Below are 17,904 nucleotides of genomic sequence, written 5' to 3' on the forward strand. Positions count from 1 at the left end.
TCAGTGGTAGACTTATTTATTTATTTTTAAAGTAAAACAATGGATGTAAAAAAAATATAATCATGGTGGACCCGGAGCAATACATTGTTGCCCAAGCACTTGGATTCATTTCCTGACTGAAGTTAAACAATATAACTCATTCAGCACGTTGAAACCTGATTTGAAAGATATGTCTGTGTCTGTGAGTGGCCATAGGACACTTTATACATTCTAGAGAAAAGTACAGCAATGTACTGTACTGTACTTCTGATTTCCGCACACAAATGGACCGAAGCAGCACATTTAATCTCTTCTCGGGTCAGGTACGCTGCAGAATGCTCAACAGTAGAAAGGAATCACAGCAGGGCGCCCCCGCCCGGGCCGCTGTGTGCCGGTGACGTCAAAAGGTCATCAGTCCCACTCTTGTTTTTCACTCTGCTGGTGTTTCATTTTTGGTTTATTTCATATCCCTGGTTCCCTGTCTTACAAGGATGGTTGAGCGTTGAGTCTCGTTCGTAAAGGGCGATGTTGAGCATTCGTATTGCTGGTAAGATGGGAGAAGACCACAGGTTAGTTTGTTTTTCCATTGACTACTACGGCATTGCTATGCCCTGAAGAGGCGTTTTCCACTTATAAACACCATCAATTCAAATGTTGCCTAATTTCATAACAGATGACACGAATGTAGCCTACTCGACAACTGTTAAAAAGCAACTTAAATTGTATAAAGTCTATTTTTTAATCAACCTTCTTAAAGCCATGTTTCGGGAGAATGCCAGACGAAACGGAGACAAAAACATCACGATAAGTCAGACAGGAGGTTCCTGAGCTGCGACGCACGACTCCTTCAGGAACGCTCTGCGTCAGCCGGCTCTCTGATCCCGCCGGAACTGAACAACATCTTAAGATCTGCGTGAGCATGACAATGACTTACTCTCTCAAAAGTCCACGTGCGCAAGCACTCGTCGACAACATACCCCTTCCCAACCAAAATTGCACACACATACATGTCTACATTCACGCATAGACACTACAGCATCCCTTCTGTCTGCAACCCTGGAAAGGTGAGACAGCTGAAGGGCAGCCTGCCAGGTTCACCCCCCCCAACCCCCCTCCATTGCTCATTTATTTTGCTGGGATTTGGTGGAGGCTTTATGCGGCCCTCCACATGTCACTGTTCAACTTCCTTCCGGGATTAAAACGGACCCATAGAAAATGGAAATACTATTGTTATAGAAATGGTCCTATTAGTTCTGTTTCAAGCACAGCAGGTGAAACCATGCTTCTCAGTCCCATTGGTTCAGGAGGAGAGAAGAAAATGAAAGATTTGGGATGAAAATTCAATGTTAACTGAATCAAAAAATAAAGATCGTCTCCAACCGAACCACACTGAAGAGAGATATTTGGTAAATGAAGTGCGGGCAGACAGAGGCATATGCAAGGTGCCCCAAACAACGACCAACTCAGCTCTGCGGCTCCAAACATGTTCCCCCCCACTGCTCTGAAAAAAGGAGCATACACGAGTTTCATTGCTTCTCTCCAAGTGGGGACTTTGATGACGTGGTGTAAAGGGAAGGCCCTGAGTGTCCAGACGACCAACGGACGGGGCGGTGCCTCCCCCCCAGTGCGCCTGCCCCCCCTCTCACACTGCATTTGTAAATGATATATGTATAAAAATAACGAAGAAGAATGAACCTGAATTCAATGACATCAATGAAGCAGGTTAATCCACTCCAAGTGCAGTGAAAAAGCCCAGTCAAGGACAACAGGCAGGACAGCCTAAATCGACTCCATAGAAAAGAAAACGGCTAAAAAGCTAAAGTGAGAATAAAATAAAAATTAATAAAAAAAAACAAAAAAAAAAACATCAGTGGTAGCAAGCTCGGTAGCAGACGTAGGCGCTGAGAGCGAACGCCGTGCAGAGGCACAGGTTGACTACGACGGGGGACCACGGTCCGGGAGCCTTCTCCCCCGGGCCGGGGACTCCGCCCTCCACCGCACCGGGCTCCTCTGGCTCCTCCGCCCGCCGCTGCGGCTCCGGTCGGGGCGGAGCCACGTCTCTGGAGGCGTGCTCCTGGGGCTCTACGCCGTCGGGCCGGTCCTCCTCGTCCTCCTTGGGGCTCGGGGGAGGCGGGGGGTCTCCCACCGTCCTCCTCCGCAGGCGAGGGTCCTGCTGGGTTCTGCAGGAGACGGCGTCATAGAGGGGGGAGCATTAGAGTGGGGTTCTGGACGCCCAGTTCAATCTATATGTATAACCCTCAATCACAGCGGGATTCACATTTACATTTAGCAGAGGTTTTATCCAAAGCGACCTACAATAAGTTAATTTGTCACAAGAAGGAGAAACAATGTATCGCCTTCTATACAGTAAGGATGTTCATAGAACCAAGTGCCAAGAATCAATTATTGCTAGGTTAACCCATTCCCCGTATACAAAAAACATAGCTAGTATAAGACGCTACACAAACAGGCCATATATGTATGCCCCCCCCCCCCCCCTCAGCTCAGCTCAGGATTCTGTTGATCAAGCACACACAAGGACATGCTCCTGGACGTTCAATTGCTGTGCCTAAAGTTTGTGTTAAGCACTGGCATGTTGGAGGCCGCCGGGAGACGGGAGTGTAGCAAAGGCTGGCGTCGGTCTTTGTGTTTATTTACCCCAGAGAGTGGACGCTCTTGGCGATGAGCTCATCGTATTCGGCAGAAAAAGGCGGCTGGATCGTGTCGTTCCGGGAATCCCTTCCGGGACGAGGAGGAGGAGGAGGGGGTGTAAACTCTGGATAATCCTCTTCATCATTCGACAACTCTTCAGATGAGTCCTTAATATAGAAAACAAACAAAACCTTTATTTAATTCCAATTGCGTAAATCCTTGAAGTAATCATATAACCTGTGCTGATCCTTTCAGTGGGTTCTTCTTTGCATCCTATTTGCCACACAAATATCTGGGTTTAGGCATCAGTTATGAACACATCCTGTGCAGACGTGTCTAATATAACCCCCACACACACACACACACACAGAGCGAGGGTAGACTTGCCTGCCGATCATCATCCCCCATAATGCACTTGGCCCCTTCAATAACGGCGAGGTAGGAGAAGCGCAGTTGGTCAGCGGTCTGGATCAGGCCCATGCGACAGCGCCGCATCTCCAGCAGCACATCGCGGATGCGGACAGACGTAGGGTCCTGGCGGACGGACATCTAAACGTGACATAGGACACGTTATTGGCTTTGAGCGGTTGGTGACCAATCCTAGTGGTTGATCTTGAGTCGACTTTCGGCGCACAATGCAGAGTCACAGACACTTTGGTGGACAGTAACAGTCAAAATGTGCATTTATGTACATTGCCAAGCTTTGATCATTAATTCAATCGTTTCTGAGAGCCAGTACAGACCCGCCCTGACCACACAATCGGCAGCATTGGTTGCCTGACTAGTTACTGCTCGCACAGCCAACTTGTGAATACGTTTCTTATATATGCTTGCTACGTTATAATATACTACGCTAGTTGCCAAGTCAAAACTCAACAAAATAGTTTCCACCGAAGCCCACGATACTTAAAAGGAGGAGCCGCCAGTTCCGGACTTTGATTTTGTGTTCTTTTCATGACATTGAAGTCCCTTTTGTTAGACACTTCGACGTCACGGCGAAGGCAAGAGGGTGGGCTCACGCCACTGTGTGTGCGGATTTGTGGAGCTCCGTCTGGGTAGCGGGTGAGGTTGATGACCGCGCCCGAGAGGGGGTTAAGCTTCTCTGGCGCTTCTAGTACCGGTGTGGGGTGCAATTAAAAACGACGCCCTCCTTGTAATACTAACCCATACACAACGGTCCTACCATAAAAACAAAGCATTGTGCATGTAGAATTAAATCTAGACAGACTACACCACGTTGCCGCCCTACTAAAATGTCTCTCAGTAAATGTGATCCTAGGGAGAACGTAGTATGTGTAGATTGGACCGGGAGGTGAACAGGAGGCGATCAGCAGCAGGGACCCACCAGAACTAGGCAGGTGTCCACAAGGCAGAAGGTCCCAGAGCGCCCGATGCCGGCGCTGCAGTGCACCACCACGGGCCCGTGTTCCGCGCTCAGACAGCCCGTCTCCCGCACCTTGAACAGGAAGTTGAGGAAGGAGGCGGGAGATTCGGGGACCCCAAAGTCCGGCCAGGTGGTGTAGTGAAAGTGTAAGATCTCCCTGGTCTCCTGTGTCTGGGTAACCAAGATAAACACACTTTGAATACTCAATGCGCTCATTCAGTTCAATTCACCATCAATCTCTTTCCTCTGCACCAGAGGTGTAAATGTGCATTTCACTACTCGGGCCAAAAAGAAGTCCCTTTTTGTTCCATGGTCCATAATGACCTAACTCTAATTAGTGGGCTCTCTGTACGTATTCTCTGGACAGCCGTTCATCCAATCAATGTCACACCTGAGGGTTTTTATTCTGAGGACCTAAGGGAGTGCAGCTTCGAGTGTAAAGGGCACATAGGCTGACTGCTTAGGGGCCGAGCAGCTCGGCGCATTCAGAATAGATATCTTTTAAATAATAATAATATTAATATTAATAATGATAATTTAGTAACAGACTTTACACTAATAAAAACAATAACCTACACAAGCATTAATGATGTGTTACACAAGAAGCATTGTATAAACAATCATTATAAAGCAGTCTTACAACGAGGTTTTCCAGCTCCAGCTGACGGACGGTGTAGTACACTTTGACGTCCTCTGAAATGAGGCTGACCCTGAAGCTGGTGTCTTCAAAGACGGCGTCTCTTTCCTCTATTTGGGGCCAGTATTGGGCACATTTTATCTAAGAAAACAATAACAGAACAGCACATACAAGCATCACAATTCAGTTAGAGGAAAGGCAAAAAATCGATATAATCATGAATATTTGTGGAATGTATAAGACATTGAAGAGACCCTCAATTGTATGCTTGTGAATACCAACGGAGCCAAAGCCACTTACAGATCCCTTCTCGATGACTCTGTTGAGCATCACCACCCCACGGGTCCTCTGCTCCCACACCATCTCCCAGAAGTGGCCACATGTGTTCGGGAGCGGCCCCTAAACGCACACATCAGAGGCGTGCTTGAGGACACACGGGCGGTGAACAAGTCAAGTGCCGAGCACTTTAAACAGTCACAGAACTGTCGCTATGTCGCGTGCAGTGTACTTTAAACAGAGTCACAGAACTATCGCTAAGTCACGTGCAGTGTACTTTAAACAGACTCACAGAACTATCGCTAAGTCACGTGCAGTGTACTTTAAACAGATTCACAGAACTATCGCTAAGTCACGTGCAGTGTACTAAAAACAGAGTCACAGAACTATCCCTAAGTCACATGCAGTGTACTAAAAACAGAGTCACAGAACTATCGCTAAGTCACGTGCAGTGTTACTTTAAACAGAGTCACAGAACTATCGCTAAGTCATGTGCAGTGTACTTCAAACAGAGTCACAGAATCCTGTGGTGCAAAGGGTTAGGGTTACTGCTGGGTGCTCATCGGTAAGTCATGTGTAGTGTGGTGCCACACGATGTCATCGAGGGACAGTAAACGATGCTGGGGTTAAATATCGACCTACAATGGGCAGCCAGTAAGAGGGCCGTTTTGTCTTGGTCGGAAAACCTGCATTTAGCTTGTTACCACACGCCTTGCACTGTCATTCATTCCCCTAGCGTCTATTCAGAAAGTACATTGTGAGATAATTATCTAATTGCAGAAGACAGTTTAGCCCGCTTCATGATTATGTCTTTTTTGCACACTTACAGAAGCAAGTCAAAAAAATAAAAATAACAATATCGCTGACACATTTGTTCCCTTAATGTAAATAGAGCTGACTTCTGCACTATTTTCCCCAGCCGTCAGCTGGTGACAGCATTATCTCCAGAACAGGATTAGTTAAAGCGGGGTCAGGGAGCTCTGGGGGCCGGCGCCCAGGGAGCGTCGGACCAAGCATGTCCAACAGGATGCGCAGGGCGGCCAGACAGCTTCAGCCCATACACATAGGCATAATGTATATGGGCTTTTTAAGGATGTAGACAGGAAAATAAATATTTTTGCGTGTCCCCGAGAAATGATAAGTGTACATCTTTTTCCACAGGCTGCCGTCTTAGTTTGTGTGCTCGTCGGTACCAAGCGGTTAGACACATTACACCTTAACAACACTGACTACCCACGCCCTGCACGGTCCACTCACCACACCGTTAACACCCTCTGCGATACCTAGGCTGCCCCAGTACAATAAGCAGTACCTGAGATGTAGGCACTTTTAACAACTTTGTTCTCGTGAGACACGAGAATGGCATGAAGGCTGTATTAGTGTTGGTGTCCATATCACACCCTACTCACCGGTGGTATGCTATATAAAGCCTGTTAAAAAAAGTGAACTTACTCCCACGGCCATTGTACAGCACACAGCGGTTCACTGGGAGCTCATAGTTGGCCGCACATGGCCGCCGAGAAAAACAGAACTCAACTCAACTGTGAGATCATTTGCATCTCGCATGCCCTAATTAGCCACCCTACGAGCACCTGCGCTCTTCCTACACATCAGCGCACTCGGATCTTCGACTGAATCAAGAACGCACGACTACTGAACAATCAAATATTATTTTCACCATGGGTGACTGTGAAGGTTGGCATTATTTTAACTCATACGGCACAGCATTTGTGCCGTATGCATGTCCGCAGTCATGGAGGGGAAGATGCAAACATGGTGTCAGCCATAAATGTTGCTTATTGGGAGTCATTCTCTTGTTAACTACTTCAATGTAAATCCCATTAAAACTAAATAAACTAGAAACATTATCCATCAAGCTAAAACAAAGAGCAACCATTACGGCTTTAACAATGTATTATTTCAGAAGGACTGTGACATTGGAAATTACCTGAGTGAGGATGTAGTTCCTCTTTGCTTCCTCCATACATATTAAGCTGGCGTTGATGTAGTCATTATCCCCCAGCTGCAGAAGGATTCTGCTGTGGTCGACTGGAGTGAAAATACGATCAATTTTTAACAGTAGTAACAATATGTACAGTATCTATAAATATAGATCCATAACTTTGACTGCAAAATGACTGTCCTCCGACAACCAAGTCCCTACTGGCTGGTCAAAGTGCTTCTTGTAGTGGATGAGGTGTCACACACACACACACACACACACACACACACACACACACACACACACACACACACACACACACAAACTAGAAAACATTCTCTATAAATGCTTTACATTTTTATTATCAATTAGTTTAATGTGTTAGTGAAAACATCTTTCACTTTGATGGAATGAGCTTTCCACATTTCATTCCATCAACTATACACAAAAGTTAAGTGATGAGTTCATGAGTTGGTCAATCGCACTGGGATAATAAATGGTACTTACAAGGACTAACATCTCGGTAACGATTACGACATTTGTTTTCTGGTGACCTGGCAAATTTGCAAGGGAGTTCACTGGACTGTTGACGGATTTCCTGTGGCAAAACAAAAACATTGAATTCATGTTATTGCAATAAGGGCATACTGTCTGGTTGCCTCAAGCTCTAAAATGTACATTACACATTTAGAAGTATGTAATTCACTGAGCCTAAACTCGCAGTTTTGCCGCCGCCGCCCCCCATTACATACACCAGCGTGATTGTCATCCCCATGTGTTGATGAGTAAGTTAGCAGTTATTGTATACAAATGTCATATTAGCTGCTACATAAACGACTCATAACTAAGTAGTCTACCACTTGGCACATAAATGGTAATTATAGCATAGTTATCCTTCGTTTGTTCTGGTTATAGCTGTTTGTGCCTGACAATCCCATGCTAGTCTACTACTGACGATACGTAACCCTAGGTGGATTATTTGGCTAAAGATTTGTATCTGGAATGTTGATATAGTGCCAGGGGTGCTGCTTATAAGGCACAGGCACACACATCAATCATCCACTATGTCAGGAGGGAGGATGGCCAAATATGAGGAACCAGATATGTTTCTTATGTAGGCGGCAGCCCAGGGGAAACATATCTTCTGGTTCCCAGAACGAATCATACACGATAAATCCCACCTTGATTAAGCGAAAAAACCTACCTGGTAAATGGCGCTCCAACTCCCGACTTGATCGATTTCGCGGAACTCTTCTTCCATTGCACTTCTGCGACCTGGAGCGATACGCCGTCTGAAGTTCCCCGATTACTTGGAAACAATACCAAGAAAAAACGGTCACGGTGGAGTTTACAAAATCAACGTAATTCTCTATTTCTGAGTCCTAATATGCTTCAGTGTACTGTGATGTCTTTACGTTTGGTCTTACCGGAAACACGCCGTAAACTCCTCCTACACGTTATCGCGACCGTCCTTGAGTAGCTCATAAGCGTACATTCATTTTGTACATTATGTGTCAAATTAATTCAACCCACAGAGCTGTAAAGACAATAACCTGTTCGTATTGATAGCAGCTTACATGTATTCCTTTAATCGCTTAGTTCCCCCCGCATTTTAGGTTTGAGTCACGTTAGGAGGACGCACAAAAGGCAGCTTCTTTTGGAATCAGACGAGCCCATCGGGAGCGCGCACGCACGCTGACGTAGCAGGCTGTTTATGTAGCGTAACCGCTTTCCCAGCCTTCCTCGTCTCACGACGGAACGGCCTGGGACGGGATGCCCATAATGAGCGTTATTGGCGAGAGAGAAGGCGGGACTCTCAGTAACATGGGTTAATGGCGATAGCGAGGGAGGGACTACCGGTAGAAGGATATCCGTTTTCGTTATATGTTACGGAGAAGCTTTGGCGAAATAAATGACTACCTCTCCTTGTCTTTGTTGCGGTTGTGGTAGTTGTAGTCATGTTCCAAATCTTCTCGCTCCGGTCGGGGACTGTTGCCTGCCGTAAGAAATAAGATAACAGAAATTGCGTTGCGGTAGATCGGGATAACGCCAGAATTCAGGATCCTCTCTCAGCCTATGTAGAGCTTTGCCGTTCCCTTTGACCTGCCGTGTTAAGCTAGCTGTCGATGTGATGCCGTCAACAATTATTTTGGTAGATACCCTAACGCCACATCGAGGATTAAAAAATATTGATGTAAGCCGTACAATGGGGATTGACACCCCGGCGTTGTAATCATGAATTACTTTTAGCTCAGTGGCTTTCAACAGACACTGACAGCAGCTTCTGGGACTTGAGATAGGATCTGTTGCTAACTAGCAAAGCTAGTTAAGATAAACATCAACACGTTGACAGGTACGTGGTAGATATTCATCACATTAATTGTATGTCTATAAGCTTCAGTATTTTTTTTGCTGTTGTTGCAATTTTGACTTATTTTTATGTATATAGACTTAAAAGCCTAAGTACGAGTAAACAGGCACATACAAATAAACATCCAGGCATCACTGACTATTTTGGCATACAAACAGACATTCCAAGATAAAATAATGCAGGCTGTTTTTGTGTGTTTGATGTGGTCCCCTGAATTCAAGTTTCTGGATCTGTGTAGTCCTGTCTTTAGAACATCATGGCTCCCAAGGACATCATGACAAATTCCCATGCCAAAACCATCCTCAATGCAATGAATGCTCTTCGCAAGAGCAACACACTCTGTGACATCACTCTGAGGTTGGAGAACACAGACTTTCCAGCCCACCGTATCGTCCTGGCCGCCTGCAGTGACTACTTTTGTGCCATGTTCACCAGTGAGGTAGCTACAAAGTAATATTAATTAGGATAATTTGTAGTGCACATGTCGATGTTATCTGTAACAAGCAACCCACAGTTCAACAAGGCAACGTGTTCAATACATGGATTATGAATCACTGCCATATGTTTTAATGTGAAACGCTTGCAAAACAGCATTAAAGTGGGTGAGTATAAAAATGTCCTACAATAGGAAATACTATGAATTTATATAGACTAAAGGTTTAGATTTATTTAGCATGTATATTAAATGTGTAGATATAAAAATAGCCTGAAGACATGCTCTTCATAATAATAAAAAGGTTTATTATTATGAAGAGCAAGAGGTTGGACGTTTTTTTTGAGAACCATGTAATTCTTTGACAAAATGCGTGTTTGTGTTCCTGTCTTCCTGCAGCTCTCGGAGAAGGGGAAATCCTTTGTTGACATTCAGGGGCTGACTGCGGCCACCATGGAGATTCTCCTTGACTTTGTCTATACAGAGACTGTGCTTGTCACGGTCGAGAATGTGCAGGAATTGCTTCCAGCGGCGTGCTTGTTGCAGCTCAAAGGTACGCTTAGTGACTCATGAGCTGACCTGCACGGTGATCTCAATCAATCAAACCACCGTTTAACTGAATGGAAAAAGACAAGTTGGCCAATGTATCCATTTAAGAGTATCCACAATAATGACTGACCAAGAGTCTCTCATGTGTACACGGATATACATGTCTAGAAGTATAAACCCTAATGCTTCATTTTGTTTGTTTTGTTTAGGGGTGAAGAGAGCGTGTTGTGACTTCTTGGACGGTCAGCTGGACCCAACCAACTGTCTGGGTATCCGGGACTTTGCCGACACCCACAACTGCCTGGACCTGATGCAGGCGGCAGAGCTCTTCTCCCAGAAGCACTTCCCAGAGGTGGTGCAGCACGAGGAGTTCATGCTGCTCTGCCAGGCGGAGGTGGAGAAGCTCATCAAATGTGATGAGATCCAGGTAGGATTAGCCTGGGTCTAATTGAGGCGCACTGTTAATAATAATAATGAACTGCATTAGGCGTGTATTCATCACTCAGGCTTTGATGTAGTGAAAGGCAGACAATGGCGTGCGTGCGGGCCCGAGGCTTGTGGTGAGCCGAAATGGGTGGGTTCACTTTATTCATTTAGTCCTTTTAGTTTTGTTTATTTTTCTTCTGGATCGGTAAGAAGATACAATGGGATGTGACAGAACCGCGTGGACTCATTTTTTTCTGCTACGCACGTGCATCAGCAAGGTTTTTAACACCACAGGACAGTAACCGAAGACCAAATTAAACTCTTGTGTAGAATAGGTAGGAAAGTTGGTAGGAAGTGGTTTTGTACAGCAGTTCCCATCGCTCTTGCATTGATGGTTTTGCAGCTGTGATACGCAGTAGTCCACTAGGCCGCCAACGTTAGCGACTACTAGTGATCTTGCTTGTGAAGAACTTCAACTAGTCCACCTCGACCTGAAGTCTTAACTGAACCATATTTATAGCAGGAAAGGCCAAGTGGGCGATGGGTCACGTTTACGTGTAGAACATGTTTTGGAGAGGTGCACACAAACAACGGCTGGCAGCCTCTTGCAGTGGGACAGAAGTATAAGTTGTGCTTTACAGTGCCTGGACATGTTGTTTCCAGGGTCCTGACAACGCTCTTTGTCTGAGTGCACTGACAATTATGGTGGCTCATGCTGGGGATTCCAATACTGGGATACATTGCTTTTAATGCTCTTAAACCACTCAGTGCGATGCACTGTATACTGTGGACTCATGCTTTGTGTCTTTAAGTCTGTATCTGACACGGTCACACTCCGACAGTGAAAAACAACCCAGAAGCCAGCCCACTAATTATAGTGTATCCCTGTTTTCAATTGTGTAGTCAAAGCTACAGTAGGGGTAGACTTACAGGTACCTACCTGTTGTAATCTCAGTGAGTGGGGGGCCCCCCCTCCAATACCTGTTGCTTTCGGTGGATTTGAGTGTCATGAAATTGCAGAGAAGCAAACCAGATTTAGGTTTGTCTTTTGTGTGCAGGAAATTCCTGTCTGCAACCACACATTTTCTTTTGCCCAAACATGGTTATTATAACGGGATGATTGATGGATCCCTGATTCACAATGTGGGTCCTTGCTATCATTTTGATGTTTAAAAAAGTAAATGAACTAAGACCACAACCCCCACCCACCCACCACCACCAACACCGTTGACAAGAAGAAAGATATTATCACATTTCAGTCACACAATGAAATATGTTCAATTCAAGTTTAAACTTCTGAAATTTGAAGCCGTACCCTATCAGACCCTGTGCTTGAGTCATAGGGCTATGAATGCCTTTGTCAGTAAATAATTAAGACGTATTAATAATAACTAAAAAAATAATGATAGTATTTTAGAAATAAAAAAATAATAACTATCATTGAAAAAGAAAGCTAGTCATAAATAAGCTACGATTCTAAGTTAGTTTGCCCCGTCGCTGTGTGTAGGTGGACTCTGAGGAGCCGGTGTTCGAGGCGGTGCTGAACTGGGTCAAACACAACCGCAAAGAGAGGGAGCCTTACCTACCGGACATGTTGGAGTTTGTCCGAATGCCACTGTTGACCCCCCGCTACATCACCGACGTCATCGATTCTGAGGTGATCACGCTCACACACACCCTCACTCACTCACTCACTCACTCACTCACTCACTCACTCACTCACTCACTCACTCACTCACTCACTCACTCACTCACTCACCCACTCACTCACTCACTCACTCACTCACTCACTCACTCACTCACTCACTCACTCACTCACTCACTCACTCACTCACTCACCCACTCACTCACTCACCCACTCACTCACTCACTCACGCACGCAGCTGAGGATTGTCTAATGGCTGGTTCAGACTACACGATTCTCAGATATTCCTCCACGATTCAACATGTCACACTATGCGATCACAGAACCAGGAAATCGGGCCTTGTCTCGTCGGTAGGCTGGCCACACTACAAGATTCGAGGGTGCGATGCTCTAGGATCTTTAGGTCCTGTCCGTGCTAACCCCGGTAAAAATAAAAACGCACATTCGCAATGAAAACGATCTCCGTCCACACTATCGTTTTCGGAATGTTTTGCCTCCACTTTCCACACTGAAATGGTTTTGATAAACAGTTGTTGTCATGGTTACGTGACTCCCGCCACGCCTCTCTGTTTATATTACAGGCGCGTGATCAGCTGTGATAGTTGCAGTTGATCAGCTGGCTAATCAATTTCACTCAAAAGCAAAAATATGTCTCGCGCCAAAAGTGCAAAGACGAGTTTTCTTTGTATCGTTCGTGGATATATATATCTCTAACCCTAACCCTAACCCGACAGTACAAAGACTTCCTTTCCCAGCCTTCTGCCCAGCAAGAGAAATAACCTTTTGAACCTGGTAGGAAGTAATTGAATATATATATATATATATATATATATATATATATATATGTGTATATATATATGTGTATATATACCGTATGTGTGTGTGTATGTATATATATATATATATATATATATATATATATATATATATATATATATATATATATATATATATATATATATACCGTATGTATATGTATATATATACACACACACACACACACATAGGAAAAATAAACAAACCGATTTCGCCCTGCTTGGTTGAATCGGTGCAGACACAACAACAAGGCACCAGGAATAAAAAACCTCAGTCCAATGCTTGTGTGTGTCCTGACTGCTGTCTGCTGTGACTTCATACAGCAGCCCACCACAGCCGGTACTGTCCCTTTTAAATGTGTTCAGTGAGAGGCACTAATGGACGACAACCTGAAGAATGGGCCTAGACGCTCCACGACGGAGATGAATGAAATCTGCGTTCTGAGCTCATTAAAGCCTGCGGGTTCAGAGGACTCACTGCACGGAGTGAGCCGTTCAAATACACGCACATCAATGCAGCAACAAAGTGTAAATAACAATGGATCCCGAGTTCCTATACTAGGCATTATGATGGCGGTCCTCTGCGTGGTGCAGTGAAGTCTAGTTAGTAGAGATGCGCGGATGAGCTGTAATGTCATCCTGATTGAGTTGCGTGTTCGGCGTCCCGACCAAAGCCTGTCGGCTCGCTAAAATGTCCAACCACTAAGAAATGTCCCCTGTTGTCAGTGAACATAGCCAACGTGGTCTTATTATAGCCCGATCATTAACTAAAAGCCTCATAGAAAGAATAAAGCATCCAGCATTTGATTTCAACAATGTGTGTGAGGGCATACGCAGCAGGGATGATTGCACAGTTGAATGCTTATGGAAAACCAGGGGATGAGCGCTGGGCGGAGATTTCAGAAGCAGGGAGATTATAGAAAAATATAATGTCAAATTTGTCAGTTTGCCGATTGTCCAGTCAATATGTTAACCTACTTATTATATATTTTTCAACCGCGACCCCCCCGCAATTCCTCCAAGTATTACTTTTTTTCACGCAATCCACCCAACCCGTGGATTATCCACGGTGTCCGCGGTTATGACCGCCAACCGCGCATCTCTACTAGTCTTTACTTTACTAGTTAGTTCTTTACTAGTTAGTAAACACTGCCCGTGAGCACCAGCTGCTCGCGGGATTCCCTCCATGTCAATGGATGTGTCATGCGATTCCCCCAAATTTCTGGCATGCCAAACTTCCGTCGTGGCGTTTTCGAACGTCGCAGACGAAAAGAATCGCAAATTTGTCTGCGACGAACGAATCGGGGCAAACTCGGGCTGAAATGGTGTAGTCTGAACCAGCCATTACGAGGTATCGCGGTTACAGTCTCCATGGTGATTAATGAGGGTTTAACTTCATAACATGTTTCCAGCCTCTCATTCGGTGCAGTCTTCCATGTCGAGACCTCGTGGACGAGGCAAAGAAATTCCATCTGAGGCCAGAGCTGAGGAGTGAAATGCAAGGCCCACGAACACAAGCCAGACTCGGTAAAGTTCCTGTTCCTCATCGCGCTGAACTATCTCTCAATGATTCTCCTTTTTTCTATTTACATAAAAATATGTAGGCTTTCATTTTTTCAAAGAGCGAAAGGTTAATCATTGAAACAATTTCAGGTGCCAAAGAGGTACTCTTGGTGATCGGTGGCTTCGGCAGTCAACAGTCCCCCATTGACATTGTGGAGAAGTACGACCCAAAGACTCAGGAGTGGAGCTTCCTCCCGGTGAGGAGCAGAAGTTGTGAACCCAAAACAATTCCGCATTCAGTTCCCCCACCAAACTAGAGTTTGGAAGAGCAAAGATGTCGTCATTGTGTTTTGAATATGAAGCTGATTGTACCACTTGTGTGTAATGCAGAACATTGCGCGGAAGAGACGCTACGTGGCCACGGTGTCGCTGCACGACCGGGTGTACGTGATCGGGGGGTACGACGGCCGCTCCCGGCTCAGCTCGGTGGAGTGCCTGGACTACACGGCGGACGAGGACGGCGTCTGGTACACCGTGGCCACCATGAACGTTCGCCGCGGCCTCGCCGGCGCCACCACCCTCGGAGGTACGGCCTGGTCCCGGGAACGATAGCCCGCACCTCTCTAGCCTAGTGTGTGAAACTGGCAAATCCTTTCTTTAGAAAGATTATAATAAACCTGCTACACATTTTGGCCGTTCACCCTATGACGAAGCAGGCCAAAATAAGATCCACATTGATTTGTTATGCGTCCTATTTTATTTTATCTATTATTTGTTTTCCCCAGACATGATCTATGTCGCCGGAGGTTTTGATGGCAGCCGCCGTCACACCAGCATGGAGCGCTACGACCCTAACATCGACCAGTGGAGCATGCTGGGAGATATGCAGACGGCCAGAGAAGGAGCCGGGCTAGTGGTGGCCAGTGGACTCATCTACTGTTTGGGTGAGGAACGGCCATCTGAAGGACGATCAGTTCTCATCCTGTTAAAAAATCCCGATTCCCGTTTCTTTCTGGTTCTTACGATTCTGTTCTTCTGTCATTGGTAGGAGGCTACGATGGTCTGAATATCCTGAACTCTGTGGAGCGGTATGACCCCCACACGGGCCACTGGACCAGTGTCACACCTATGGCCACCAAGCGATCAGGTAGGGGAGGTGGGCTCCACCGGGGCTGTTCCTCCAAGGGTACCTGACTCTGAGGACCGGAATGAGTATGGAAGTTCACTGTACATAGATATTTAATTACACTATTATATAATTTGTTTCATAACCGCGCGTGGTAAAGTGTGGATAACACATTGAACAGTACCGGTTACTAGCATGCAGTTGGCCACTTCAATTGTCCTTTCATAATAAAGCCATTTAAGTTAAGCTAAAAAATAAATCCCCCAGACAACGGCCGTGGCTTTAACAGTGCATTGCCAAGGGACCCAACTGAGGCCGGCATCCTGGTTGGGGCAGGCCACTCGACACCAAACCAGGGATGTAGTTTAATGTAGGCTAATTAGCTTCTACCTCGAAAACCAGATTTACTTACTTTTCTACTTTTGAGGTCTATATCAAAATGCGCTGTCGGCTCCAATTTCAACATCTGTTTACCAGATCTCAATCGGAGACCCGTTTTAACACGACCTGCCTTGTTTGAACACCATCCAGTCGCAGTATTCAGATGTTCTGCCCGTCCTCTAAGAGTGTTTCGAGTGCTTTGCATAACACCGGCCACGGCTGTGTTCCAGGGGCCGGCGTTGCCTTGCTCAACGACCACATTTACGTGGTAGGAGGTTTTGACGGAGTCTCCCACCTGGACTCTGTGGAGGTGTACAACATCAGAACGGACTACTGGACCACGGTGGCCAGCATGACCACTCCACGGTGTTACGTAGGAGCGACCGTCCTCCGTGGGCGCCTCTATGCCATAGCCGGGTAAGCAGGTGGACGCAGTGAATCACCTGCTGCAGAGAAGGCGGAAGAAGAGGCATTCTGCAGGACAGTATGCTCTAAACACGAGATGAAATATTATAAGAAAAATAAATAAATAAGCCTATGCAGTTATAATGTAGTAGTTAGTTAAGAAAGAGATTTAGCAAAGTGTTTATAGGCTATGTACTGTAGTAGTTAGTTAAGAAAGAGATTTAGCTAAATGTTTATAGGCTATGTAGTGATACTGTAGTAGTTAGTTAAGAAACAGATTGAGCTAAATGTTTATAGGCTATGTAGTTCTACTTAACTTGGGTATTATTAAGTTAACTTAACCTATGATAACACTGTCTGGGTCTGTTTCCTCTCCGTCTCCAGGTACGATGGGAACTCCTTACTGAGCAGCATCGAGTGCTACGACCCCGTGATTGACAGCTGGGAGGTGGTGACCTCCATGGCCACGCAGCGCTGCGACGCAGGCGTGTGCGTCCTGCGAGAAAAGTGATCCCCCCCCCCGCCCCCCGGGGACCGGAATCGGCACCTTTTTAATGAATGAGAAGCAAAGCAAGGCAGCTATACTCGGTGCACTCGCCACACGCGCCAAAAAGGGAATCGCTCGGTGGCCCGTATGCAAAAACCCTGGCAGGAATACCCCGTCCGTACGGTCACCTGAGGAACGTCCACGTCGGAGCGGCGTCCCTCTGGGCTGTGGAAGGGCCGGTGGAGGGCGTGGGGTCAGGTAGACCCACGCACATTAGGGAGAGGGATGAACCGATGTCAGAGGAACTCCCATCTCCGCCTGCATGACTCAGTGTGTGCACCTGTCGCTGTCCGTCACCTGTGACATTACTGTTTCACTCGGTCTTCAAAGTGCAATATATTTTCTACATGTTTGTTGATAAAAAAAAAAAACGGAAAAAGAGAGGATGGAGACCGCTGAGTCTCCTATCTGCTGCTATCTGCCTTACAGTCGTCGTCGTCGTCCCCCCCCCCCACGCCTTCATCACACACACAGGATTCATGTGGCCTCTCGTGTATCCTGCGATCGTCATGTTGTCTAAATACGTGAACCTCTGCCGAGACTGTAGTGGGGCCAGTCATTTAAACACGTTTTTGTAATCCTTTCTGTATAAAGTGCTTTTAAAATCGAATTGCTTTAATAGATTTAGATTTTCGTTTGTTAGATTTATACAATTTTTGGAAATGAAGGGAGCTCTTTGCTATTTATTGCATTTGCCAAATTCTTAAAAATGGAAAAGGAAAAATGTGCATGTGTTCGTCCTTGACCTGTTTGTTTGGATGTGTACATGTTGCTGACAATGCCACAAACTTGTTAATAAACACGGTGAAACTTATACTTAAGATTAGTTTGCT

General features: G+C 45.8%; 2 protein-coding genes across 3 annotated transcripts; one reads left to right on the forward strand and one right to left on the reverse strand.

Annotated features, from left to right (window-relative positions):
* On the reverse strand, positions 1 to 8,567 carry ptpn1 (protein tyrosine phosphatase non-receptor type 1). 2 transcript variants are annotated; one of them, XM_030365036.1, is made up of 10 exons: positions 8,298 to 8,567; positions 8,075 to 8,179; positions 7,378 to 7,468; positions 6,877 to 6,977; positions 4,953 to 5,051; positions 4,656 to 4,793; positions 3,977 to 4,186; positions 3,019 to 3,180; positions 2,638 to 2,798; positions 1 to 2,159 (listed from the first exon to the last, which is right to left on the reverse strand). In XM_030365036.1, the coding sequence occupies exons 2-10, from the start codon at positions 8,129 to 8,131 to the stop codon at positions 1,847 to 1,849; spliced, it is 1,332 nt and encodes a 443-aa protein (XP_030220896.1). In that variant the 5' UTR covers positions 8,132 to 8,179; positions 8,298 to 8,567; the 3' UTR covers positions 1 to 1,846. The 2 variants fall into 2 exon arrangements, with proteins under 2 accessions (XP_030220896.1, XP_030220897.1); XM_030365037.1 differs by lacking the exon at positions 8,298 to 8,567 and having other exon boundaries at positions 8,075 to 8,293.
* A 156-nt stretch (positions 8,568 to 8,723) lies between these two features.
* Positions 8,724 to 17,885, forward strand: klhl12 (kelch-like family member 12). Its single transcript, XM_030365034.1, has 12 exons — positions 8,724 to 9,223; positions 9,480 to 9,680; positions 10,074 to 10,227; positions 10,433 to 10,650; positions 12,157 to 12,306; positions 14,522 to 14,636; positions 14,763 to 14,869; positions 15,003 to 15,198; positions 15,398 to 15,556; positions 15,661 to 15,759; positions 16,350 to 16,536; positions 16,909 to 17,885. The coding sequence occupies exons 2-12, from the start codon at positions 9,498 to 9,500 to the stop codon at positions 17,033 to 17,035; spliced, it is 1,695 nt and encodes a 564-aa protein (XP_030220894.1). The 5' UTR covers positions 8,724 to 9,223; positions 9,480 to 9,497; the 3' UTR covers positions 17,036 to 17,885.
* The last annotated feature ends 19 nt before the right edge of the window (positions 17,886 to 17,904 follow it).

The sequence above is a fragment of the Gadus morhua genome, chromosome 1 (genome assembly GCF_902167405.1).
Source record: "Gadus morhua chromosome 1, gadMor3.0, whole genome shotgun sequence".
Lineage (NCBI taxonomy): Eukaryota > Metazoa > Chordata > Actinopteri > Gadiformes > Gadidae > Gadus > Gadus morhua.